The sequence below is a fragment of the Loxodonta africana genome, chromosome 16 (assembly GCF_030014295.1).
Source record: "Loxodonta africana isolate mLoxAfr1 chromosome 16, mLoxAfr1.hap2, whole genome shotgun sequence".
NCBI classification, from domain to species: Eukaryota; Metazoa; Chordata; class Mammalia; order Proboscidea; family Elephantidae; genus Loxodonta; species Loxodonta africana.
The window spans coordinates 32,549,703-32,577,244 of NC_087357.1; the positions used below are offsets into that span (position 1 = coordinate 32,549,703).

A 27,542-nucleotide genomic window follows, 5' to 3' on the forward strand; every position below is an offset into this window, starting at 1 on the left:
AACTGAATTCCAATGATAGCTACTTTAAATTAAAACCGTGATGAGATGATAAATTTCATGAACAAAACGCTAGCTAAGAAAAAGAAATACCTTGAGTTTCGATGGGGTGGTGGACCTAGGGCCTCTAGGTGAATGCTCTTGTAACTCTCTACAGGCTATCTTTTTAATCCTTCTGCATTGATCCACTACGATGCAGAACTACAGAAAAACGTAACTATTTCTTTTCCCTCGATCAGAACACTGTATGTATTCTGTACTTTTTTTTTTTTTATTGAGCTTCAAGTGAACATTTACAAATCAAGTCAGTCTGTCACATATAAGTTTATATACACCTTACTCCATACTCCCACTTTCTCTCCCCCTAATGAGTCAGCCCTTCCAGTCTCTCCTTTTGTGACAATTTTGCCAGCTTCCAACCCTCTCTACCCTCCCATCCCCACTCCAGACAGGAGATGCCAACACTATTCTGTACTTTTAAGGAATTTCTACACAGTGGAGCCACCCTGCCCTAATATACTGATCTGGCCCATGTCATTTTCTGTGGAAGCCTGTCCCCACCCCAAACATATTTTATGAAATGGTATCAGAATCCTACTTGTTAATGTCAGTGTGGACACATATAGACCCCTGTACACCAAAGAACTTAATTCCTAACTCAGTAAAATTTTGTTGGGGGCCTTGGTGGAATAATAGAGACAATATTTACCATCCTACCTTAAATAACTAGTGAACTGGACAAAATATATGAAATGGCTGTTTTCAGTCATGAGACAAAAAACAGTGCAGGACTGTGATCTTTGGGGGAGGGAAAACAAATGAGTAAGCTGTACATTTCCTCGGCTTTCTGCCTAAAAGCACATTACAGATTTAAGCATGGCAGTCTTTCTGGTTGAAGAGATAGAGGTTGGAGTTTGGAGAGATTGAGGTAGGTGGCTGGAAGATGTAGGATAGAGTTGTAAAAAGGAGGGAGCTCTGCAGAAAAAGAGCTCCAGAAATCTTTAGAGGGGTCCCCTTGAATCTTTGCCAAATATTAAGATATGCACATGTAAAATGAAACTTTAAGACGCCAGGCAAAGAGCAAACAGGGAAAACAAACTGGTTTTTAGAACTCACATAGGGATGGGAATTACTTGTGTTCTTACTAGCCAAGATAGAAAGTTCTCATTGATCACTCAGATAATTCAGTAGAGACTCCAGGAGGGCCATGACTTAGAGGTGGAGCCAAACTATCCCTAGAAACTATTCTACACCTGCCCCAACAAAGCATAAAAATCAAGCCTTGACTATATCAACCTGAACTTAAAGTAACTGCCAAACAAAACAAGGCCCAACATTCTTTAAAGAAAGACTACAAAATCTAGATTCAAACACTCGACAATGTAACATTCACAACGTCCAGCACTGAGTGGTCTACAATTAGAAAAAAAAGCAGACAAAAGAAACAGACCCAGAAATGACAGAGATGATGGGGTTAGGAGACAAAAACATTAAAACAGATACTAACCTATGTTCATGCATTTAAAGGAAAACCTGAACATAGTAAAGAGAGGGTCGAAGCCATAAAAAAGAACCAAATGGAACTTCTAGAGATAAAAAATACAATATCTGAAAGGAATAATTCACCAGACGCAATTATTGTAGGAAAAAAAAAAAGAATATTAAAACTTAAAGACACAGCAAGAGAAGTGGCCTGAAATGAGGCACAGAAAGAGAAAAGGCTGTGTGTGTGTGTGTGTATATATTGTTCTTAGGTGCTGTTGAGCTGGTTCCACCTCATAGCAACCCTATGTACAACAGAACGAAACACTGTGCCATCCTCACATTGTTATGCTTGCGCCCACCGTTGTAGCCGCTGTGTCAATCCCTCTTGTTGAGGGTCTTCCTCTTTTTCATTGACCGTCTACAAAGCATGACGTCCTTCTCCAGGAACTGATCCCTCCTAATAACATGTCCAAAGTATGTGAGACAAAGTTGCTATTGCTTCTAAGGAGCATTCTGACTGTACTTCTTCCAAGACAGATTTGTGCGTTCTTCTGGCAGTCCATGGCATATTCAATATTTGTCGCCAACACCATAATTCAAAGGCATCAACTCTTCTTTGGTCTTCCTTATTCATTGTACAGCTTTTGCATGCATATGAGGCGGCTGAAAATACCACAGCTTGAGTCAGGTGCACCTTAGTCCTTAAAGTGACATCCTTGCTTTTTAACACTTTAAAGAGGTCTTTTACAGCAGATCTGCCCAATGCAATGCGTCTTTGATTTCTTAACTGCTGTTTCCATGGGTGTTGATTATAAAATGTAAACAGATCCAAGTAAAATGAAATTCTTGACGTCAATCTTTTTTCCGTTTATCATGATGTAGCTTATTAGTCCAATTGCGAGGATTTTTGTTTTCTTTGTGTTGAGGTGTAATCTATACTGAAGGCTGTAGTCTTTGATCTTCACCAGTAAATGCTTCAAGTTCTCTTCATTTTTAGCAAGCAAGGTTGTATAATCAGCATAATGCAGGTTGTTAGTGAGTCTTCCCCAATTCTGATGCCCTGTTCCTCTTTATATAGTTCAGCTTGCTCTGTCAGTTTGTCACACTGTGGGGGCTTGTATGTTGCTGTGATGCTGGAAGCTATGCCACCAATAATCAAATACCAGCAAGGTCACCCATGGTGGACAGGTTTCAGCTGAGCTTCCAGACTAAGACAGACTAGGAAGAAGGGGTGTGTGTGTGTGTGTGTGTGTGTGTGTGTGTGTATAAAAAACCAAAAACCCCATTGTTGCTGATTCAGTTCCAACTCACAGCAGCCCTGTAAGACAGGGCAGAACTGCCCTATAGGGTTTCCAAAGAGTGGCTGGTGGGTTCAAAGTGCCAACCTTTTGGTTAGCAGCCAAGTTCTTAACTACTGAGCCACCAGGGCTCCATATATATATATGTAAAATACATGAACAAAATCTCAATGACCCGTGGAACAAGATTATCAAGTTATCTAATATGTGTAACTGAAGTCTCAGGAAAAGGAAAGAAAGAAGACAGAAGAAATAATGGCTAAAATACTTCCAATTTGATAAAAACGATAATAAATTTACAGATCCTATAAACCCAGTGCCATCGAGTCGATTCTGACTCATAACGACAGATCCTATATGCTCAAAAAATCTCAAGCTGGAAAAATACAAAGAAAATCACACCAAGATATATCAGAATCAAATTGCTGTAAATGAGTGATAAAGAGAAAATCTTAAAAGCAGCCAGAGGAAAAAGACATTAATTTCTTGTCTAAAACCAAGGCAGAAGAAAACAGAATGACATCATTAAAATGTTGAAAGAAGCTGTCAACCTAGAATTTTTTAGCCAGCAAACATATCTTTCAAACGTGAAGACAAAATAGACATTTTAGATAACCAAGAGTTAAGAGAATCTGTTGTTAGCATACCTGAATATACAAAATGTTAATGAAAGTTCTTTAAGGAGAAGGAAAATGTATCAATGGAAGCTCGAATTTACACAAAGGAACGGAAAGCACCAGAAATAGTAGATACATGGGCTGAAAGAAACTGTTTTCTTTTTTTCCATTTTAAAATTTCTTTAAACGGTAGTTGATTAAAAAATAAAAAAAGGTAGCCGATTGTTAAAAGCAAAAATAACAAAGTATTGTGGCAATTATAACACATGTAGAAGTAAAAACTATGACAACAACAGCACCAAGAATGAGAGTGAAGAAATGGAAGTATATTGTTGTAAGTTTCTTACTTATACATGAAGTGGTGTAATATCATTTGAAAATAAACTGTAAAAAATTAAAGATATGAATTGTAAATCCTAGATCAACTCCTCAAAAAAATGAGTGCTATAACACAATCTAAAAAAACCAAACCCAGCCCACTGCCGTCAAGTTGATTCCGACTTATTGAGACCCTATAGGAAGGAGTAGAACTGCCCTGTAGGCTTTCCAAGGAGTGCCTGGGCAATTCTAACTACTGACCTTTTTTTGGTTAGCAGCCATAGCTCTTAACCACTACGCCACCAGGGCTTCTAATAATACAATAGTGGAGATGAAGTGAAATCCTAAAAACTATAATCATGCCAAAACAAAGCATGAAAACTAGCGAGACAAAACAAAAAACAAAAGAGAAAAGTAGAAAAATAAATAGTGAGATGGTAGATTTAAACTCAACAATATAGGTAATTACATTAAATGTAAATGGTTTAAACACTCCAATTAAAGGCAGAGATGGAAGGTTCCTGGGTGGTGCAAATGGTTTGCACTGGGCTGGTAAGTAAAAGGTTGGTGGTTTGAACCCACCCAACAGTACTGCAGAAGAAATAGACCTTGTGATCTGCTTCTGTAAAGATTACAGGTGAGAAAACCCTATGGAACAGTTCTACTCTAAAACACATGGGGTCTCCTAAGTCACAAATTAACAACAAAAACTAAAGCAACAACAAAGGCAGAAGTGGTCAGACTGAATACAAAAGCAAGACCCAACTATATGTCGAATATAAGAAATTAATTTTAAATATAAACATACAGGTCTGTTAAAAATAAAAGGATGCAATAAGATATACTACACAAACACTAATCATAAGAATGAATGTATATATTAATATCAGATGAAGTAGTCTTCAAAACAAACAATATTACAAAAGATAGAAGAACACTTTATAGTGTTGAAAAGGTCAATTCATCACTAAGATGTAATTAACAAACCTAAGTGTGTATTGCACCCAATAAAAGAGCTTAAAAATATATGAAGCAAAAACTGCCAGAACTGAAAGGAGAAAAAGACGAATGCAGAATCACAGTGGGAGACTTCAATATTCTTCTCTCAATAACTGGGAAAACAAATGGAAAATCAGTTAAGCATAGAGAAGACCTGAATAACATTATAAACCAACTTAACTAATTGACATTTATAGAACACTCCACCAGACAACAGCAGAATATACATTTGTTTCAAGTGTACATGAAACATTCATTGAGACAGACCATATGCTGGGCCACAAAACAAATCTCTACAGATTTAAAAGGACTGAAATCATACTAAGTATGTTTTTTGACACAAGGGATTTGAATTAAAGATTAATAAGAGAATGTTAAGTGGAAATCCCTAAATACTTTGAAATTAAACAACACACTTCTAAATAATCCATAGGTCAAAAAAGCAATCACAAGGAAGTTCTACATCTACTTTGGTGAGTAATGTCTGGGATCTTAAAAGCTTGTAAGCGGCCATCTAAGATACTCCACCGGTCTCAGCCCTTCGGGAGCAAGGGAGATTGAAGAAAACCAAAGACACAAGGGAAAGATTAGTCCAAAGGACTGATGGACTACAACTACCACAGCCTCCACCAGACTGAGTCCAGCACAGCTAGATGGTGCCCGGCTACCACCACTGACTGCTCTGACAGGGATCACAATAGAAGGCCCCACACAGAGCTAGAGGAAAATACAGAACAAAATTCTAACTCACAAAAGACCAGACTTACTGGCCTGACACAGGTCGAGAAGGGAGAGTGTTGACATGTCGTGGGGTTGGTAACCAATATCACAAAACAATATGTGTACTAATTGTTTAACAAGAAGCTAGTTTGTTCTGTAAACCTTCATCTAAATTAAAAAAAAAAAAAAAAGATCAGATAATGCATTTCATTTGGCAAATCTGCTGCAAGATATCTCTTTCAAGTGTTAGAAAACAAACAGGTCACTTTTAAGGACTAAGGTGTGCCTGATCCAAGCCATGGGGCGGGGGGTGGTGGGGTGGTGGTGGTGGAAAGAAATAACAAGGGAAACTAGAATACATTTTGAAATAAAATGAAAACAAAACATTTCAAATTTTGGGGATATAGCTAAAGCAGTGGTTAGAGGTAGATTTGTAGCTTAAAATCTTCATATTAAAAAGGTATATATTTATTTATACTTATATAAATAAAAGGTATATTTTTATTTCTATATAAATAAAATAGTGGAAGACTTAATGCTTTTTCCCTCACATCAGGAACAAGAGATGGATGTCTGCTCTTACTAATTCTTTTTAACAATGTACTGAAGGTCCTAATCAGTGTAATAAGACAAGGGGAAAAAAAGTATCCAGATTGGAAAGGAAGAAATAAAACTATTCTGTATAATTGCAATGAACAGAAATTGAAATTAAAAAATAACTTTACAATAGCTTAAAAAATATAAAATACGACAAAAGATGTGCTAGGCTTTTATACTGAAAGCTACAAAATATTGCTGAGGGCAAGTTAAAAAGACCTAAACAAATGAAGAGGTATACTATGTTCATAGGACAGAAGACTCAATATTGTTAAGAAGTCACTTTTCTCCAAATTGATCTAGATTCAATAATAAGAAAACCACTGTCATGGATTGAATTATGTGCCCCCAAAAATGTTTGTATCAACTTGGTTAGGCCATGATTTCCAGTATTGTGTGGTTGTCCTCCATTTTGTGATTGTAATTTTATGTTGATGATTAGGGTGGGATGGTAACAACACCCTTACTCAGGTCACCTCCCTGATCCAAGGTAAAGGGAATTTCCCCGGGGTGTGTGTGGCCTGCACCATCTTTCACCTTTCAAGACAAAAAAGGAAAGGGAAGCAAGCAGAGAGTTGGGGACCTCATACCACCAAGAAAGCAGCACCAGGAGCAGAGTGCGTCCTTTGGACACGGGGTCCCTATGACTGAGAAGCTCTTCAAGTAGGAGAAGATTGAGGACAAGGACCTTCTTCCAGAGCCAACAGAGAGAGAAAGGCTTCCCCTGGAGCCTACTTTACCGTGAGGAAATAAATTTCTCTTTGTTAAAGCCATCCACTTGTGGTATTTCTGTTATGACAGCACCAGATGACTAAGACAACCACTTAATTAAAAAATTGGCGAAAGATTCAAAGAGACACTTCATCATAGTAGATACATGACTGGCAAATCAGCACATGAAAAGATGCTCAACATAAAAAAAAAAACCGTAAGAGGTATGCAAATTAAAGCCACAATGTGGTACTGCTAATACTTACTAGAATAATTAAAATTAGAGAGATTGTACAAAGTGTTGATGAGGATGCGCTGTAACTGAAATTCTCATACACACATACATGGCTGGACTGTAATGTTAACTGGTACAACTACTCTGGAAAAGAAGGTTGTCAGTTTCTAAAAATATTAAACCCATGAGTTGGAATTAACTCGATGGCAATGGTTTTTTTTTTTTTTTTAAAAACTATATGGCCCAGCCCTTCTGCTCCTGGGTATTTACTCCAGAGAAATGAAAGCATGTGTTCATACAGAGATCTGTATGGAAAATGTTTATAGAACAGCCACAGTCTTTAAGAAACTGACAATACTAAGTGCTGGTAAGGATGTGGAAAAAATGGAACTCATACACTGTGGGAAATGCAAAACGGTACAGCCACTTTGGAAAACAGCTTGGTAGTTTCTTTTAAATTTAAACACACATTTATCATAGGACCCAGAGATCCCATTCCTAGATATTTACCCAAGAGAAACGAAAACAATATGCACACACAAAAACCTGCATGGAAATGTTTTTAGTGGCTTTATTCAGAATCACCAAAACCTTAAAACACCCCAAATGTCCGTAAACTAGTGAACGAATAAACATCTACACAATGGAATATGCCACGCGTTACCTGAAAAAGGAACAAAGTACTACAGGCAACAACACGGATGAATCTCAAATGAAGTGAAAAAGAGCCAAATGTAAAAGGCTATATACTGTATAATTTCTATGACTTTTATAAGAAAACTTAAAAAAAAAAAAAAAGGCAAAACTACAGGGATACAAATCAAATGAATAGTTGCTAGGGGTTGGAAGGAGGGGACTGATGTGAAGAGGTACAAAAAAACTTATTGAAGTGATGGAAATGTTTATACATTGATTTGTGGTGATGATTACAAACTGCGAAATCCACGGAAGTATATTAAAAAGGTGTGAATTTTGCTATATGTAAAAAAAAAAACAAAACATCAAACCTGTTGCCACTGAGTTGATTCCAACTCATAACAACCCTATATGACAGAGTAGAACTGCCCCATAATGTTTCCAAAGAGCGGCTGGTGGATTCGAACTGCCAACCTTTTGGTTAGCAGCTGAACGCTTGCCCACTGTGCCACCAGGGCTCTGGTGTATATAAATTATACCGTAAAACCAGACTGAGATAAGTTGTAAGTGAATGACAGAACATATTTTAAAAGATGTAAGTAAAGCATGTCTGATGCTGAAAGAATAAGCTTTGAATCCAACGAGGAAGACGAAAAAATGTATCCCTTTCTCCTCCAGAAAAGAGACCATCTGAATGATGAGATTTAGAATTCAGAATGCTGGGCTTTATGTACTTCCTCTCATCATTTTCCTGACTTGTGCAAAAGATTCTATCCTCGGTGCCCCACCTAATCTTTATCTTCTAATGGAAGCAGCTTTTAATCTTAGGCCATTTTCCAATCCAAGCCCATGGTGAACACCAGGATGTAGAATTTAGTGCTTTTGAAGGTGACATTCCTCCAAGTGTCAAGATGTTCAGACAAGGGGAGATAAAGGGGAATAAAAAAAGGTATGATTCAGGTGGCTGGAGGCACTAACCCTTGAATAGGACACAGAACTAAGGGGTTGGGCAGGGGTTCCCGCGGATTCCCATGGCATTTTTTGCAGGCACAGATGTGCAGGTCCTGAGATCCTGGACAGGTTCCACCTTGGGTAATTATATTCTCTCTCCCTAAGTGCCCCCTGCTGTCTCTGGTGGATACAGAATTCTTATTCACTTCCTGTACTAAACCTGCGCAGAGTTGCTGCACAGCTGTTAAACAGCTGCCACACTCCTCTGCATATGGAGTCTCTAAAGCACTTCTGGATGAAAGGTGCGACATAAACATGGTTTATTGTCACATACAGGTTGCCTTTCCACTTAGCAGTAAGTTTTGTGAGGTCCTAACTATCAAATCCAGATCTGTATTCCATAGCACATCAACGTTTGATTTCTTCCTCCTCCTGCTCCCCAAGCCTCTTGAAACAAGGCGCTTACCACAAGGGTCCGTAGACACAGGGTCCCTGCAGGAGCACGAGGGTCCAAAGCAGCCACAAGGTCCCACACTTTTATTTTTCTAAAGATCAGAAAGGGGACAAAAAAAACTTACGTAGAAGCAAGACTAAGGGAACACAGGGGAGAAGGGCAAAAAGTCATGGCAGTAAGTATGTATGGTGAATACAGTTTATACGATAAATCTAGCTCACAGGAATACATATAAAACTTTTTTGTTTTGGAGACTTGGTTCTTGCATTCACTCTTGGGTAGAGCTTATTGGTCTTAACAGGGGAAAATGTATGTGATTTACCTAAGAACAAGTAAACCGGTTAGCTTTAGTCAAATCCAAGATAGGTAAATGGTAAGGTTAAACCATACTTTGGGGCAAAGAAAAGATCTTGTACATTAGACTTCTTATGATATAAGAGCTCACTTAGACCTAGAAATCTACAACTCTGCAGCATCTTCTTTCTGGTCGGTTCTATGAATGGCCCAGGTCACATGTACCATTTTAAGAGCTCTGGAGTTTATATAAGCAAGCCCTCATATTTTGATTTAATTAAGAAAAGTCTAGCTCTTCCAAAAATCAATTATAGGTCATGACTCCTCAAGGAAAATAACAGACAAAACCCAAGAAAGGTGGGTGCAGATCAAAACGAAGGCAATGAGAAAATGTAACCTTAGGCCTAGCTGGAACATGTCATCACACCCTGAACAACTTCCCAAGGGTAGGACAGTGATGGCTAACTCAAAGCAGAGGGAAAGCGCCTGCTATACTCTCTGCTGCTGGAGTTGACTTGATATATCGGCATAGCCATCTCAAGAACTAAGGTAATGCTGTAAGCTAGTTTCTAATACTAAAAAAAAGCTGCCAATATTTGAACTGTAGACTTCCATTCAAAATCAGGCACCTTGATAAGAAGAAATGATAAAGAGGGCTTTATAAGGGAATACATTTTTATGTGCTATGTGCTTCGTGTTGCTAGACATGGGCGTCACCCACAACATGAATGGATTCTATAACCCATGGACATTAGACTGAAGAAAACAAAGGTTACTGAACTCCTGGTAACTGACATGCTAGGAAAGTGATGATGAGAGCTACACTTTTAGCACTTTCAACAAGATAAAAAATTCAAGAGCCTACCACACTAAGCTCCAAAGATAGTGCCCTTCAGTGTTTCAGTGTTATTAATTTGTCACCATTTTAGAGTGGGTTTATCCTATTCTTTGCTTTATAAGGCAAAAGAGACAAATATTTTGGTTATTAATGAAAAACCTGTGCAATTAAATGATTGGGAAGAATATTTTAGAAAAGAGTACACAAAGGAGAGGTGAATAATACATAAAAGAAATATTGTATCAAACTGTGTCTATGAAATCTATAAGCTTTTAGAGACAAGGAGAGGCTATATTTAACATTGAAAGGCAAGTGGCATAAAGATGTAGATTTTTTTTAACCCTATTAGCAAACTCACCCATCATAGGCCCCACTGACTATCCTCTTGTTATCAAATCGAATACAGCGCACCAATTCTTCATGGCCTTCTAAGACTCGTAAACATGCTCCACATTCTATGTCCCACAATCTGGAAGAGAAAATTGAGTCAAGTGAATTTTGGTGAGGACTCAGGTCCATTTCTGAGCCTGGGATAATTTACCTTATATGTCTGTAAAGAACACACCAAAATAAAATCAATCAACGTTCATACAAAAATGTATTGCTTTCCATGTACTTTATTTCCTTTCTGCCATATAACTCAGGCAGAAAAAAAAAAATACCTGTAGTTCAAATATAGCATGTATTTTCAAAGCACAATGTTTTATATAATTCTATAACCAGGTTCTCCCAGGCATAAAAAGGATAAATGCAATGCATACAGTTGCCTGGGAAGGAAATGACCAAGACAAGAAAGTAATGCTTCCTGAAATCACTAATGAGAATGAGTTGCAGAGTGTCCATGATTTCCTGCTTCACAAAGCATCTCCACTTAGTCACTGAGACACTGGTTTCACCACTGCACAGGACAGTCCTTCTCATATCAGGAAGTGCAAAGTTCTCAAAAGCATTTATATATTAATTTATGAAATCATATGCTTTTAGACCAATTCAAGTGATTTCTAGAAATGATCATTTCTTTAGCGCTATCTTTTTTTTCTAATGTTTTTTTCAACCTCTTAGTACTTAATTGAAGAAAGTGGAAGGATAGACACATTTTCTGAATTTTAATTGTATCTGTGGTACTCATCTTTGTGGGGGAGAACACTAAAGAATACTTCAACTTGTGAAGTTTTCATAATTTCAAAGACAGGTTAACTCCCTGGCCAAGTATGCAACTTAGGCAATGCTAAGAAAACAAAACTGCACAATTTCTAGCAGGGAAACAAATCTTTCTTCTTTTTTTAGGACAGTGGCAAAGAGAAAGGCTTTTAGCTATTTATTAGCACTTTCCACAGGAGACGGGAAATTTAAAGAGAAGGGTCATCAACCTCCACCTACCCGCCTCTCTTGCCTGCTTCCTCATTCCTCATTCAAGTGGAGAAAAAGTAGTACCTTTTAAATAGGTCTATATAGAAACCCTGGTGGCACAGTGGTTAAGAGTGTGGCTGCTAACCAGAAGGTTGGCAGTTTGAATCCACTAGATGCTATGGGGCAGGTCTACTCTGTCCTGTAGGGTCACTATGAGTTGGAATCAACTCAACAGCAACAGATTTTTTTTACATACGATGATAAAACTATTATAGGAAGGAAACACATCAACAAAGGCTCTGATGTGCTGCCCCTCTGCTTGGGGCAAACTTTTTACCCGTAAGAAGCTACAGAAAGGAAAATATTTTATTATAAACATACCACAGTTAGGTATTTATATAACCTGTGTGAAAACACTGAATGGCAGAAATATTGATCCCTTCTGGGAAAGGGCACCTGCTGCTCACCTGATGGTATTGTCAGACGAGCCACTCACGACCAGCCTGTCTCTGTACTGCAAACAGGCAATGCCTCGTTTGTGTCCATTTAAGGTCCTTACAAATTCACAAGTACTTGTGTTCCATACCTGAAACAGAAAAAAGGATTTCGCAGTTAATCTGATACTTTTACCAGTAAAATTTATGGCAACTGGAGTCTTAGGGAAGTAGAAAACAGAACTGAACCCCTCGGGGAAGTCAATTTCTCAAACAAAACAAAACAAAAACATGAGAAGCTCCATTTATGACAATCTAGGGCTAGTTTGTACCTGCCTGCTATCACAGAAGAATTTCTCAAAATGATTTACTCTTAACGGGGTTAGTTTATCTTGCAAATAAATTTTCTTGGACCAAATTTACCCCTGCCTTCCTCACACTTACCACTATTTTTAAGAATAAAATACCTAATCAAAATTGCCTTCCTCATTACCCTTTTACAGAGACAAGTCTCTGAATTAAATATTAAGTTATTCTACAGTGCTGTTTAAATATTCAATTTCCCTTCATCAAATTTTCACATGAACACTAAACCTGAGACTTAGGGAAATTGCTTATTGCCCAGTTTAAGAGATCTCAGGCTTCTTACTTTTATAGTCCTATCCCCAGATGCAGAAACGATGTACTTATCATCAAAGTCTACAACATTGACAGCAGCTCGATGTCCAACCAGCACCCTCCGGAGAGTAATGTCAGTTGGGGAGGCCATGTCCCATACGGCAATGGAACGGTCTTTGGAGCAGGTCACCATCATGCCATTATTAAAACGCAAGTGCAGAACTGCTTCACAATGGTGGATCAATGTGTTTAGCATTTCACCTGTATTTACATCCCACACTCTGGAACAAACAATATTAAGAAGGTAATCTGAGATTTAGATGGTACCACAATCTGTTGCCAGTATATGACCACCACCCCTACCCCGTTCACGATGAATTATTATAAAATTTCTGACATTCCACCTGATACCACTAACGAGACACATTTTAAACTGGGGATTTGATGAATACCAGCAGTATTAGTGCCCCACGGACAGTTCACAGGAGCCAGAATTGATACAGGCCAGGATGCTTCTGTAGCAGAATTATTTAGTACTGTGAACTTGGGCTTGAGGAACCTGGATCTTAGGTTTCATCACCCACATCAAGGCCCAAGACTACCTAGACTCTAAGTCTAAGCCCTCATTTTCATCCTTTGTATGGGGGTGAGGAATAGCCATCCCACTGTAAACATGCGCTTCACAGCAGTGTGGGACTCTTGGATAGCTCGAGAATTTTGTGTGATGATATACTTTACAGTAGTATTTTTGTGTATTTACTTTGTTTTTCATAACATTTTATTTGCTTTTCCAGTTTAGCCTCCTTTTTCAGAAAATCATTTTCTCCCTTATCCTATGATGTTAACCCACCCCTACAGTGTTTTGGCTTCTTTCATGTATTCCACAAGTACCAATAAATGTTAAATGTTGATAACCATGAGGACTGAATTAATTATGCCTTTAAGTCAAAAGATAACGAACAAGAACAGCATTCTCTATTCACAGAGGAGAGCTTGGAATGGTAAACGTTTAACTTCAGAGAACAATGCAGTTAACTATTTTTTGTTTTTTGTCTAGTTTTTTAAAAAGAAGTTACTTTTGATACATTACGTTTGCTAAGTCCTTTAGCTTAAGGCAAAATTCCTAACAGAGGTTTCCAGCAGAGCTGCCTATACCCAGAACTCAAGCTACACCGGACTCCAGCAGCATAATGGCTGTGTCATCAAATCACTAACGCCTCTGGAAATTAAGGGCCCCCTCCCTGAGTGAAGCTCACAATTAAAAACTGCAGGGATGGCAGGGGAGGGGCTGGCAAAGAAAGAGCACTGCTCACCTATACATATTTTAAAGGAGATAATGCGTACCTGCACTACAGTTACAACCACCTGAAAGGCAGGCTTCATTCCATTCATGTCATTCCCCTGTGAGGTATTTTTTGTAAGGAATGCATGGTTTACCATAGACAGGAAAAGTTTCTACAATGGATGATTCTCCCAAATTAAAATAGAATGTGTAGTTTCCTTAAATGCGCAAAAATGTAAACTAACCTCAATCATTCCTAATCAAGTTTTCTAGTTCTAGATTGACACGAATGATGAGGGAAGTTGATGGTTTCTTCTTCTCTAGTTAGGACATTTTCAGAAGTATATTCTTGTAGACATATACAAAATTACTATCTGTGACAAAGAACAGGGTGGATCTGATGTTTCAGAGTTCAAAATTCATTTGAAATTTTCTACCTGACCGTGGAATCCGATGATCCGGTTATGATCACCCTCTCGTCATACTGGAGGCACAGGACAGAACCTGTGTGGCCTGTGAGAATTCGCTTGCATTCCAATGTGCTTTTATCCCAGATCTAGGATAGCAAACAAGATCCTTTTGATCACTGTGATAATGGGGGCACTGCGGAGACTTGCTAGCTCTATTATATGTTTGATCCCCAAAAGAATCAAAGCCCAGAGTAGTGTGGAATGCATTCTTTTCTACAGGTAAACTAAGTACCTATGTATACATGGTTTCAGTACTAAGGCAGACTTTATCCTTTTCATTAGGGAACAGGGTAGCCTATAATTACGTGAGGGCCAAAGGAGTAATGGCCCATTCAGTGCACTTCAAGAACAGAATTCAACCCTAGGACTGACCATCTGTATGGTCTTCTGGGGGAAGCAGATATGTCCTTTAAGGAAATGATTTGCTTTGGGAGTGGGAATGACTAAAATTATCACTTACTTTCCAGAAATAATGCTTAGAGTTTATGCTTTGGATTGCTTTATGATGTGGTCACCCTTGCCCCCTCAGCTACCCTCTGACGACTGAAGAGACCTCACCTTGATTGTGTTGTCTCGAAGGCCACTTACAATCTTCTGATCATCATACTGTAAACAGTAAACTCCTTTGCTTGTTTCACTTCGGCAATGGATTCTCTGTAAACTATGTCTTCCACATCTCCAATTAGATTCTATTGTCTGAGAAGAAAGGTGGTAACGCGGCAGTAATCAGGAAAGGACCAGAATCGAACTCTTATATTTCTTCCAGTCGTTAAAATATCATGCACAGCAAGCAATGACAAATGCTCAGTGCTTCACTCTGTAGGATATATACAACTTAAGACAAACTAAAAATATGCTTTCAAAAAGCCACTACCTAAATCTATAAAACATTTTTCCATTTGCAATGTGATTAAAGATATAGTTTCTAGAACTCTCCTGCATATAACTCATTCAAGAAATAACACACTTGATGGAAAGAGATTGCTCAACAACAGAAGGCAAGCTATGAACCATGTGAGGTTATATGCTCAGTGCTCTTCTTAAAAATATGATGGCCATTTCTACCAGCGAACTTTCATGAAGAGCAAAGATATCTGAATATCAGTTTATAACTATAACTTTAGCAGTCTCACTGCTATTTTATGACGACATCATATATTCTTTCTTTCTCCCATCTATTTACCTGTTAGTAAATAATTTTTTAAACTTAAAAAATGTGCCTGGCAATTTACTAGATTTTATCTACCCTATGTTTTTTTTATTCACTTTTTAAGAGATTTATTTTTAACCCCCATCAATAAACGTGAATGGATTCACTGTAACAATACTGTTACTGAAGAATGCAGCTGATCTTCTAGCATTTGGCAAACACCCAAACATACAGATTCTTACCTCGATGTCTTGTATAATTTTAGGATAAAGTGCTCTATAAAAAGAGTTGGGAGGCACAGTCCCATCAGGAGGTTTGTTTTTGAATAAATACTGTCCCCTAAAAAACAACAAATATTTCCCAATGAGAATAATATTATCATACATTTACAAGGAGTGCTTCTTTGAAGTGTTTTTGCAGTTACTATTCCACATAACGCCATAACTAGGCCTGCAGAGGTGTGAATTCAGACTGATTTCAGGAGTCTCATGTCAGAGTAACTTTCTGGGATCTAAGGAGCTCAACCAACATTGATTTTCTTTTTGGTAAAACATGATTATTTCCATGTAGAACATCAAAATAATTGTACTACTTGTCATTTGGTTTTTAGGAACATGAGTTTTTTCTGATTCAAGAAAACAAAGTATCAGCCCTTAAAAAAATATTGTAATATCAACAGATAAACTGATTATGTATAATCAGATTTCATATATTGGTCTATCAGACCTCTGTGTAGATAGATTTCATTGGCCTTATCTTTCAAAAATTCTGTTAGTAATGTTAACTACTACCTTTGAACTAGCACATAACCCACTGACTTTTCCGCACTGAGTAAAGCTGTGCCAACATCAGTGGAGCCTAGCATCGTGGGCAGCAGAAATGCGCATGTTGTAGAAAACATTTTTTCTAGGTCTCTATTTGTGGTTTTTTTTGTGTGTGTGGGTAAGGTATATTGGCTGCTCAGGCATCCAGGCTGCTAGTGATCAGTGTAGCTATGCTTTAAAAGGAGCAATTTGGTTCATTTCAACAAAAAACAAAGGGATCACAGGAGTGTCCAGCAGCAGGTAGGGCAGAAGATGAAAAGAAATGCCTAAGAGCACTGTTGCTGTCAAGTCTAAGGCATGAAATTGACTTTCACAGGTGTATTCCTGGCTATGCACACACAGACATGCATTTTACTGCCTTTCCTTGATTCCAGTGAGGAACATTTGTTAACATCCCCTTCCTTATGACAGCACATCTCTGGAACACTCATATCCCAAGCTAGATCTTTGCTACAAAAAAAAACTCAGTAAATGGCAATCACTACCTGCTGGGTAAAAAATTTAATTCCTCATTTTGAAGTTAAGAACCCACCAAACACGGTGTGGAAGCTAGTAAACCCCACTATGGGTGTACTAACTGCTGCTTTCACTGGCACCGTGCCTTGTAAAGTAGAGACAGGCAGAAATGCCTCTGAGTGTAATCCTGGCACCAGAGAAATCATGTTTTCTCTGGGCCAGTCATCCACTCTTCCCTCTATAGCTCTATTACAATATAATTAATTGTTCGGTGTCTCCAGGAGTGCTTCTCCCTGCCCTCTCCCTATTATACACCTCGAAAATTAGTTGAGAAAATATCCTGTAAGGAAGGTAGATCATTCTAACTTCTATGTTAATACAAAAAGGGAAATTCACAATGAAGAAACTAAAATAATATAGTTTTGAAAAAGGAACTAACAGGAGCAAGAAAAACGATATACCAATGTAAAGAAAAGTACAAACAGTGCCCATTTATGAAATAATTCTGGTTTAAAGGTACATTCTTAGTCTATAAATATCTTCAAATAAACAAGTACTCACACAGATTTTGAAAGATTTTAAATGTGGCTGATGATAATTCCAACCCCAACATCCTTTAGTGAGCTAGGAATCGTTATTTATGTTTTGCAGATTAAGAAACCAAATGTCAAAGGGGTTAAGTAACTTGCCTAAGTTCACATAGCTAATCCGTGGCAGACCTAGGATTGGAGTCTGGGCCTGACTCCAGAGCTCCATTCTCAACCACCTTATTGTCTCTCGGTGCCCACCAGTCCTGGGATCCCTGTCGTCTTGTCATCTCTAGCAACTGTGTACAGGTACTCCAGCACTTTCTTCGCATGTATTGGTACCATCTCTACATCCTAAGGAGGACTCAAATGAACTCCGATCTTGTTTTTTTACCCCAATTTACCATGCCCTGCTAAAGTATCTGAATTTTTTGAAATCAAAGGTGCTAAAAAACACAAAAGGGTAGTTAGGTGTTGAAAAACAGCTTTTCGGTCTGTTTCTACGTTATAAGTCAAAACCTTTTCAAATGGAAGCTCTCTGACAACAGCGGCCACTTCTACGTGAAATGTCTAGTGCCTGTGAGAGTGTGGGTACATGATAAATGCTAAATATTAAACTCGGAATGTCATCATAAAATGTGATGTGCTGATTAAGAAAATGGACTTTCCCAAGTGGTCTTTTATTATACTTTTAAGAGTTACCATTACTGAGCAGACAGAGTGCATTCAGTATTATTCAAGAGAGAAAATGACAGAGTTCGTGTCCTAGGGGCAGACTGTCAAATCCTTCTAGATGTAAAATACAACAGTAAAGTAGAAGTTAAAGACCCAAAGCTTTACTAGAAAACTATTTACTTATGCATTTTTAGTTGGAGGACATTTTCAAAGACAGCATAAGGGGAAAGCTAAAACACACAGATTTTATTGACATATTAGGCTTAGTAAGGCAACTTGAAAGAGGAAACTGATCATAGACGAAAATTTTAAAAAAGGAAGACAACTAACACAAGAAGAAAGGCAACATGTAAAACTAAAAAAGCATCAAGAAAATCAAAGGGATACAGAGAAGGTCTTCATGGGGTGGACATATATTTGTAATTTCATGGGGCTATATGCAATTAAGAGGATAAATGTGGTCACAGACAGGCAAATATAGCCAGAACTCTGAAGGATATTCGAAAGTGTTGGAATGGGTTTCTGTTTGAAGAGATAGGGGTAAGAGTAGTAGATTAGTGCTGGGTCCTAGATTATTTCTCAGCTACACCTTCATATCCATTGCCTTCAAGTCACCTTCATATACCCAGTAAAAACCCAGTGCCGTCGAGTCGACTCCGACTCATAGAGACCCTATAGGACAGAGTAGAACTGCCCCATAGAGTTTCCAAGGAGCCCCTGGTGGATTCGAACTGCTGACCCTTTGGTTAGCAGCTGTAGCACTTAACCACTATGCCACCAGGGTTTCCTACACCTTCATAACCCACACCTTCACATACCCTTTTAAAAGGCCAAACAGTCATCTTTTCAAGGATCTTATATTTTGTTTGTAGCTAAAATAACAGATCTTGCTGTTTAGTTAGTGCCAACCCTAAGCAAAATTGTGGAGCCTGCGTTTACTTTTGGCATTTTCACCTCCATCTGCCAAGAGTAGTGGTGTACCACTACCAAGAAGTGCCCGCTTATTTCTTGTTTTCCCCCTTTTGCTCCCATTAAAACCTGCCTTCAAAAAACGACTCAGTAAACTCTCAATATCTGATAAAGGCTTACTGTCGTTTATAGTCCAAATGGGAACAAAGTGTATTTTAACAGGGAACAAAGACTTTATACTGATGGAGATGGGAATGAATCTCTATAACTGAAATTTTAGGTCAGGAATTATTCGGAGGTTTTTTTTTTTTTTTTTTTTTCTGAGGGTAGAGGAATATTTCCAGCTGCCTGAAATGTTCGCATGTAAGCAGCTGCTTGCTCTTATTTCTAAGGCTGGTCCTGGCATTCTTAGCTAAATTACGAATTGTGAATACCATAAAACTATACACTTTTTTTTTTAATATTATGAAAACATGAAGTGAGTTATAAAAAAGGTTTCTTTTTTTCCACCACAGTGAGAATGAGAAAACCATACTCGGGAAATAGAAATAACAATATTCATTTATTTATGTAATTTTTACTTAGCCAAAGAAGTGTGTGGTATTTCGTTCCTTTTAATTAGAGATAAAATCTTATCTTTCTAATAGCCAGAATGACAGAAATCTCTTAAGTATCTGGCATAATATTTAAGGGTTATTTTATTTATTTAGCAGTTCCAGTGGCAAAGTGGTTAAGTGTTTGGCTGCTAACCGAAAAGCTGGTGGTTCAAACCCACCAGCCGCCCTGAAGGAGAAAGATGCGGCAGTCTGTATCCGCGAAGATTTACAGTCTTGGAAACCCTACGGAGCAGTTCTACTCTGTCCTATAGGGTTGCTATGAGTTGGAATGGATTAAACAGCAATGGGTTTAATGAATTTCAAAGCAACAACAAAAAAAAACGTGCCAACTATACCGTATTTTTTTTTTTGCAAACAAGGCACCCATGTAAATAACGTGCACGCATGCGCACCGTGTGCTTTGGAAAATACCACGTGAGGGGGTTGTGTGGTTGGCAAAAATGTACAGTGTGCATCTTATTTGTGTAACAATATGATATTTTTATGAAAATTGCTAAGGAAAGCGGATCCACAGCAGTGCCTATCTTTTAAAAGTACTGTGTATTCCTTGTGATCCAAGATAAACAATCAATAAAATTAACCTGGAAGGAATTTGGAAGGATATCATGGAGCATACATATTCTCGTATCAGTTTCTATCAACTAAAATACTTACATAGTATGTCACTTTTATTCTATTTATGAAAAATTCATACCTGGCTTTCTTACAGTGACATTCTAGAAAACATTCTCTGAAAGAAAATTATATATAGAAGACACCTTCCAGAAGTTCTAATGAAATGGTGCCATTATGTTAAGAGAACAACAAAAAAATTGGCAAAGTCTCTTAGGCTACTAACTATATAATGCTTTAAGGAATTCAGGATTAAGTAGTAAAATCTTAAGAAAATATGACTCTTAAGAAGAAACAATGATTTTTACTAAATTACATTTTTTTTTTTTTTTTACTCTTTCTGATGGCTAGAGTCCTTATGCCAGCTGGGCATAAAAAAATAACTCTTTGCTTACAAAGGTGATAAAACACCAGGGGTGTGGGCTAAAGGCAAGAAATCTTCTGAAGGAGAAAAAGAGTCACTTGTCCTGGGTTATTTCAGGAGGAACCTGGATCTGATGGCTTCTAATGATTCAAAGTCATCTACTTGCCTTATAAATTGATTATCAGCTCTTTTTCAAGATATCAATTTCTGCCCAGAGAACAGAATGTTTTAAGCAGGTGGGCAGGCAAGCTTTCCATTATGTTTTGCAAAGCAATATTGACACAACATTGTCATTTTATGAGTGATTGGTCAGAAGAAAAGTTGCTGAGTACATAAAAAACTATTCTCCTTTTTTTATTTGTTATAAACAGCAAAATCATTGTATCCATTGGTAAGTGGCCTCACTGGTTCCCAATAATCTTCCAATGACTCTGAATGACCAGGTCCTGAAGCTCTGTAATAGTGAGGAAGTTAAAAGGCTCACCACCCTCTTCGTTCTGCCAGGCCTCTCCAAAGAGAATCCGTCCTGACCATTCTCTCAATGAGCTTCTTCCATAACATGCCATCAGATGTCACTCGGTACCATTCCTTGCACACAAGTTCAGCAGCACATAGCGATTTGGCATCCAGGTATGACAGAATGTTCTCAGCAATGTGATCCAAACCTCGAGCTTTCAGAGGGGAGAGGAGGTTAGGGGAATAGGCAAAGAAAAAGAACAGAGGGGGTGGTAATGATTTTTTACAAAAGGGTCTTTAAAACAGAACAGCATTTGCTCTACTGAGAAGGCACATCATTGTCCCTAGTGTGGTCCAGTTTCTTTTTCAAACTGAGACTTGGGTAAAATGAGTATCAATAACTTTTCCATAAGGTTACAGAAATGAACAGTATTTTCCATCTTCCTTTAGATAAGGAAGTTAAAGCTAACAACCAGCAAACCCCCCAAGACATTAAAAATAAAAAGGATTCCAGAAAACAATTCACATCTATCTATATGGATTTCAGCACTAGGGGATGTTCTATGGATGGCATCTCAAACTCTGTGATTCAGACCCCCCCAAATCTCGATATTAGGTCCATTTCTCATTCTGTTTCTATTACTGCTGCAGTTTCAAAGCTGTTCAGTAAAAGAAATATCCTTTAAATGTACTGGGGGAGAAGCACTAAGTCAGAATGTGCTAGGTTATAGAATTTTGGGCATGCAGAAATAAGGAGAGAAGAAGGAAATACGGACTGGTATAGGAACATCTCAAGAGGAAAGATAGAGAGGTAGGTTTAAGTTCAAGGATGGGTTTAATTTCACATGTTTAAAAAGTTATATTTGAGAATAGCTTCTGCTATAAAACCTAAATGACAGTTGACCAAAAATGAAAAAAATCTCAGGTCAATAAATAACTTGGTTAGCATTCAGAGAATATTCTGTAGATTGCAGAGGAAACAGTGGAGGGTAGGTCTCAGGCTGTGCAAACTGAATGGGGTTCCCAATTAAAATTCTCTACCACCCAAATCTGTACTGAGGCCTCTGAACAGATCCTATAAAACAAAATGGTCGCACTAATAAACCTTCTTTTGGCTGCTGTTCTAAATCACAAGTGAGACAGAAACATTGAAAGTTATTTCCCTTTACAGGTACATATCAGAGGTTTTCTAAAGACTTACATAGTTCAGAAGGATTCCTTCATACTCTGACTCCCTTAGGCAAAAACTTAACAAATAGAAAAGACAATACCACATTTCATTTCATGCCTTTCCCCTGGATCATACAAAGACACACTTGGATGCCATTAGAACAATCCAAATGTGCTTAAACATCATTCTAATTATGGAAATTGTATAGATATCAGTCACATTTTTTTTTCAGCAGACTAGGGCAGAAAGCATTAAATGGATCTTGTTTGGCTGGCATCACAAGCTCATATTTAAGTATAAACAGATGGAGGCATCCATCACCTAATTCTTATTAAAGGAACATGAGTATAAGCCAATTAAAGATATAATAATTAGTTCTTCACACAAAGTACAGTGATGATACAATTTTTGCATCTTTATACTGAAACTATCTATACCATCAGAAAGTTTCCAAAATGCAGTTTTGTGTTTTTAATGGCTGCCATCAAATTGCTCCTGATCCTTCAGTATGTATGTGTAAGAGGTCTTTGCAAGTAATTTCATCTAACATGCCAAACAAACCCATTACATTAAAGGATTAGAGGCTTTTTTTTTTTTTTAAAGTAGTTTGGTTTACTAAATGTAGCCAGATGGTAAAGGTTTATAAGTTAAAATGGCTGTAAAGCATTAGACTGATGACTCAATACTTTATAGGATAGTCACCAGATACACACTGTTATGTTGTTAGGTGGCATCGAGTCGGTTCCAACTAATAGCAACCCTATGGGACAAGAGTGGAACTGCCCCATAGGGTTTCCAAGGAGTAGTTGGTAGATATGAACTGCTGACCTTTTGGTTAGCAGCCAAGCTCTTAACCACTGAGCCACCAGAGCTCCTAGATACACACTAGGGATCAGTATTAGGGAAAGGATACCCAGGCCTAGTCAACTTCTCTTCAATTCTTAGTGGTATAAGCTTGACACGGCAGCATGTCTCAGTGACTGGGGAAGAGCACAGTAATGAGATATAATGAGATAGACACAGATTGTTCACACAAAGAAACAGTTTGCCTATGGCTAAAACAAAATCCAATGAGTGAAAAGGGGGCAAAAATTTATTTAACAAAAGGTATAGGTACAAATTCAGCTTTAAAATGGCTATTTCTAAACCATAAATAGGCATTTCTTGTATTTTAAAGGAAATTTAAGTTCTAAGTTAAAAAATTTATAAAGATATAAGTAGCAAAGATTAAACAAATTAATAATATGAAGTTTTGGGAAGGATTAAAAAAAAAAAAAAACAACCATTGCCGTCGAGTTAATTCCAACTCATAGCGACCCTGTAAGACAGAGTAGACTTGCTCCATAGGGTTTCCAAGGAGTGACCAGTGAATCTGAACCACCAATCTTTTGGTTAACAGCTGAGCTCTCAGCCACTGCGGCTCCAGGGCCCCTCGCTAAGGACACAAGTTAGTTTATCTTTTTTCTTAGAGAACAGTTTGGTGGTATGTATTAATAGTCTTAAAAATGTTCATACTCTTTAATATAATCATTCCACTTCTGGTTTTTTTTCCTAGAATGTCCAAAAGATTAATGTATAAAAATGTCCACCATAGCATAGTTTATAATAGGAAAACAATTTGAAACCACCTAAATGTTCAATAAAGAGATTAGATAACTGTGTGCCTCAATCACTGTAAAGAATACAAGGCCGCAATTAAAATTATGTTTTAGAAGAACAAATATTTAGGAAAATACATTAAGAGAATATATTAAGAAAAAAATTTATTATATTTTTATGATCACAGCTTTAGGGCAAAATACACGCTTAGAAAAAAATACTAGGGCTATCTGGCAAAATATTAACAGCGCATTAGTGGTTCCCTCTAAAAGGTGAAGTTCTGAGTAAATTTAATTAAAAAAATTTTTAAAAACCACTTTTCAATATTTTCTAAATTTCTTATGATGTAACTTCTATCATAAGGAACAAAAATACACAAAAAGATATATTTTAATTAAGATTCATTCATCTCTATACTATATTTTCTTTTAAAATAAGCTTTTAACACAGATGAGAATCTTAAATATTTTCCTAAGATAGCATTTCCCACAAATACTGATGCCTCTGTAGTCTCCTAGATTACCATTCAGCAAAATAACCACAGCATCCTCAAAAAAAAAAAAAAAAGTATTTTAAGTCTCATAAACTGTATATTTATTTACTTTACAATAGCTATTTGGTTACTGAGCACAGTGAGATAATAAAGCCTGGAATTTACATATTTAATGTCACAACAAGGCTCCTGAGATACCTTTCTTTCTAAAATTAAAAATGTTTCTTATTCAACCCTTTGGTAAATTCCCATAAAAACTCAAATCTAAGTATACAGTTGATGTATCTTGAAACTAAGATACATTGTAAAAGACATGCCTTACACCAAGATATTGCCTCAAAAGATATTTTATTTGGGCCCATCTGTGGGTAAAAATAGGGGTGAATAGATGGGCATGAGACAGGGAGAAGAAAAAGAAAAAGAAGGGTCTTTATTTCCAGAGTTTGATTTTTTTTGTATTTATACCCCGATGGTGCGATAGGTTCAATTAGTAAAAATCAAGCTGATAAAGAAGTTTAAGAAGAGAGACGTACAGCTGAAGATCCATTGTAGGAAATCTTCCAGGAAAGTTAATGGTTTACAAATACCTACAGACATACCTGGCAGAGCAGTTATGAAATCCCTCTGCAACATAGGTTTAAGATACGAGTTTATATGCCCATGTTGGTAATGACACATTTGGGATATAAGATGTTCCACAAATTCTACTTGATCGGACTCTGACCACTGTTCAAAATATTTGACACACAGTTCCTTTTCCTTCTCATAGCTTGCTGAGAGTTTCCGTTGCTTGGGCACAATCATACTGGAAGTGCCATTGGCAAGTTTTGTCTGTAGAAGGGAAGGATTAAAAGAAATATATAACAGTAAGTATTGAAAATGAAGGAAATGTATAATTTTCTGGTCTGGCATGCTGTTTTGTCTATACGATGGAGCCCACTATGTTACTCTGTTAGTAATTCTATATTTGTGAATAGCAGTTACATGGAAAAACCACAGAAACAGCGTAATTAGGTTGGTAAATTAGGTATACTGCCAGAAGACTAAGCGGTTCATTTCCAAAAGTTCACAGGAAGAAATTCTTATTATTTGGAGATATATAAAGGAAAACCGAAAGCTGAAAGCATGTTAAGTTATTATTACCAGCAAGCCAGAAAGCTAATTTTCTTTTTTCTTGTATATATATTAGTTAATGCACATTACACAATTACTTGCTCACAATTCATTTTTAAATAGTAAAATAAAAAATACTCTAAGCAAAGAAAGGCCAGTGAATATTTTGAGACTTTGGTGCCTTTGGTAATAAAGCTTAAATAACACTCTTGCCCAATCCACCCCTTTCCTTGCAAAAAAAAAAAAAAAATTCTGTTTCTACTGTTATCAAAATTATGTATTATAAAGTCTTTTTTATTGATTGATTCATTCAATAAATATTTATTGAGCATTTACAACATGCCAAACACTGTTCTAAGTGCTAGGAATGCAACAGTGAACAATTTATAATCTTGTGAGGGAGGTAAGTTAAAAACATAAATAGGTAACAAAATGTAGATAGTGCTAAGAAGAAAAATAAAGCAAGAGGATAGGAAACGAGTATATAGTTGTGGTAGACCAAATTCTAAGATGGTCTCCCAAGACACCTTCTCTCTGTTAGTCACAAACACTAATGTAGATACTGCTGTGAGAGATTCTGCAGATGTAATTATATTCCCAAATCAGCTGACCTTAAGCTAGGGAGATTACCCAGATGGGCCTGACCTAATCACATGAGCCCTTTAAAGGCCAGACAGTTTCCTCTGACTGGCAGCAGAAAAAATGGAGGCCATGTGGCAAGGAATGTGGTCACCTGAGAGCAGCCCCCAGCTGACGACCTGCAAAGAAACAGGGACCTCCGTCCTACAACTGCAAGGAAATGAATTCTGCCAACAAGAATGAGCTGAGAAGAGGATTTTTTCCCCCAAGAGCCTTCAGATGAGAAGTAAGCCTTGATTTCAGCCTTGCAATACCCTGAGCAGAAAACCCAGCCATGTTGGGCCAGACTTCTATGTACAGAACTGTGAAGTAATAAATGGATGTTTTTAAGCTATTAGGTTTGTGGTAAGTTGTTACACAGCAAAAACAAAATTAAAAAACCCTGATACAGTTACTTATGAAACCCTGGTAGCATAGCGGTTAAAAGCTACGGCTGCTAACCAAAAGGTCAGCGGTTCGAATCCACCAGGTGCTCCTTGGAAACCATATGGGGCAGTTCCACTCTGTCCTATAGGGTCACTATGAGTCGGAATCGACTCGACAGCAACGGGTTTGGTTGGTTTTTGGACAGTTACTTGTATCTGAGGGGTCAGAGATGGTTTCTCTAAAGAGATGACATTTTAAGTAAGACATGAAAGAAATGAGGGAACAAATGAAGGAAAGGTGGAAATGGACCTCAGTGGTTATTTTGGGGAAGAATGGTCTATGCAAAGAGAATTTCAAGAGCAAAGGTCCTAAGTGGCATGTGCCTGGCATGTTCAAGGAACAACAAGAGGGCCAGGTATGGCTGGAATAGAGTAAGCAAGGAGAAGTACTTAGAGAACTGGTCAGAGCCAGGTCATCTAGGTCGCTTGGGTGGTGGCAGCTAATCTCCAAAGGTAGCCTCAAACAATTTCAGCCCTGTCTGTACACATACGCTGCTCCTCTCATCAAGAGGTGGAGTTTATGTCCTATCCTTTGAATGTGGGCTTTGACTTGTAACAGAATGTGGATAAAGCGACATTCTGGGACTTCTGAACCCGGCCAGCTTCTGCATACTCCTTCTTGGAGCCTGGGGCCACCATGTAAGAAATTCAGGCTAGCCTGCTAGGGAGAGAGGCCTGGAGCATAAGAAGCTACACAGCTAGAGGCCACGTGGCGAAGCACCTAGGAGCATGGGGGTGATGTTATCTGACTTACCTTTTCAAAGGACCACTGTTGTTCAGAGAATAGACTGTAGGGGGCATGAATGGAAATAATAAGATCAATTAAGAGACTACTTCAGTAGTCCATGGAAGGGATAACAATCTCTTGGACTATAATGATAGCTGGAGAGGTGGTAAAAAGTAATCAGGATTCAGTATATATTTTGAAGGCAGAGCCAACTGAATTTACTGACAAACTGGCTACGGGACATGAGAAAAAAAAAGGAAGAGCCAGGATGATACCAAAGTTCAAAGCTGAGGAATATTAGGAAAAGATTCGGAAATTAACTGACTTCTGCTACTCTGCAGAACGATTTTCTTTAGAGGACAACCACAAAGTGATATGACTGGGTATTTTTCAAAGAAATTTGATGGATCTTTGGTGTATTTGCCTGAGGCAACTCTGATTTGGTGGGGAGACCTGTGTAACTAGAGAGCTTATCCCTGCC

General features: G+C 37.7%; 1 protein-coding gene across 17 annotated transcripts in view; it reads right to left on the reverse strand.

The window, feature by feature from the left end:
• The window catches only part of BTRC (beta-transducin repeat containing E3 ubiquitin protein ligase), a 187,150-nt gene that overhangs the window by 8,174 nt on the left and 151,434 nt on the right, over positions 1-27,542 (reverse strand). For all 17 annotated transcript variants that reach the window (XM_064269423.1, XM_064269425.1, XM_064269422.1 and 14 more), the window contains 9 exons: positions 24,757-24,988; positions 20,923-21,109; positions 15,697-15,793; positions 14,863-15,000; positions 14,272-14,390; positions 12,584-12,833; positions 11,968-12,086; positions 10,509-10,619; positions 9,031-9,109 (listed from right to left, as the gene is read on the reverse strand). In XM_064269423.1, coding sequence (XP_064125493.1) covers positions 9,031-9,109; positions 10,509-10,619; positions 11,968-12,086; positions 12,584-12,833; positions 14,272-14,390; positions 14,863-15,000; positions 15,697-15,793; positions 20,923-21,109; positions 24,757-24,988 — 1,332 coding nt within the window. The remainder of the gene's footprint in view (positions 1-9,030; positions 9,110-10,508; positions 10,620-11,967; positions 12,087-12,583; positions 12,834-14,271; positions 14,391-14,862; positions 15,001-15,696; positions 15,794-20,922; positions 21,110-24,756; positions 24,989-27,542) is intronic.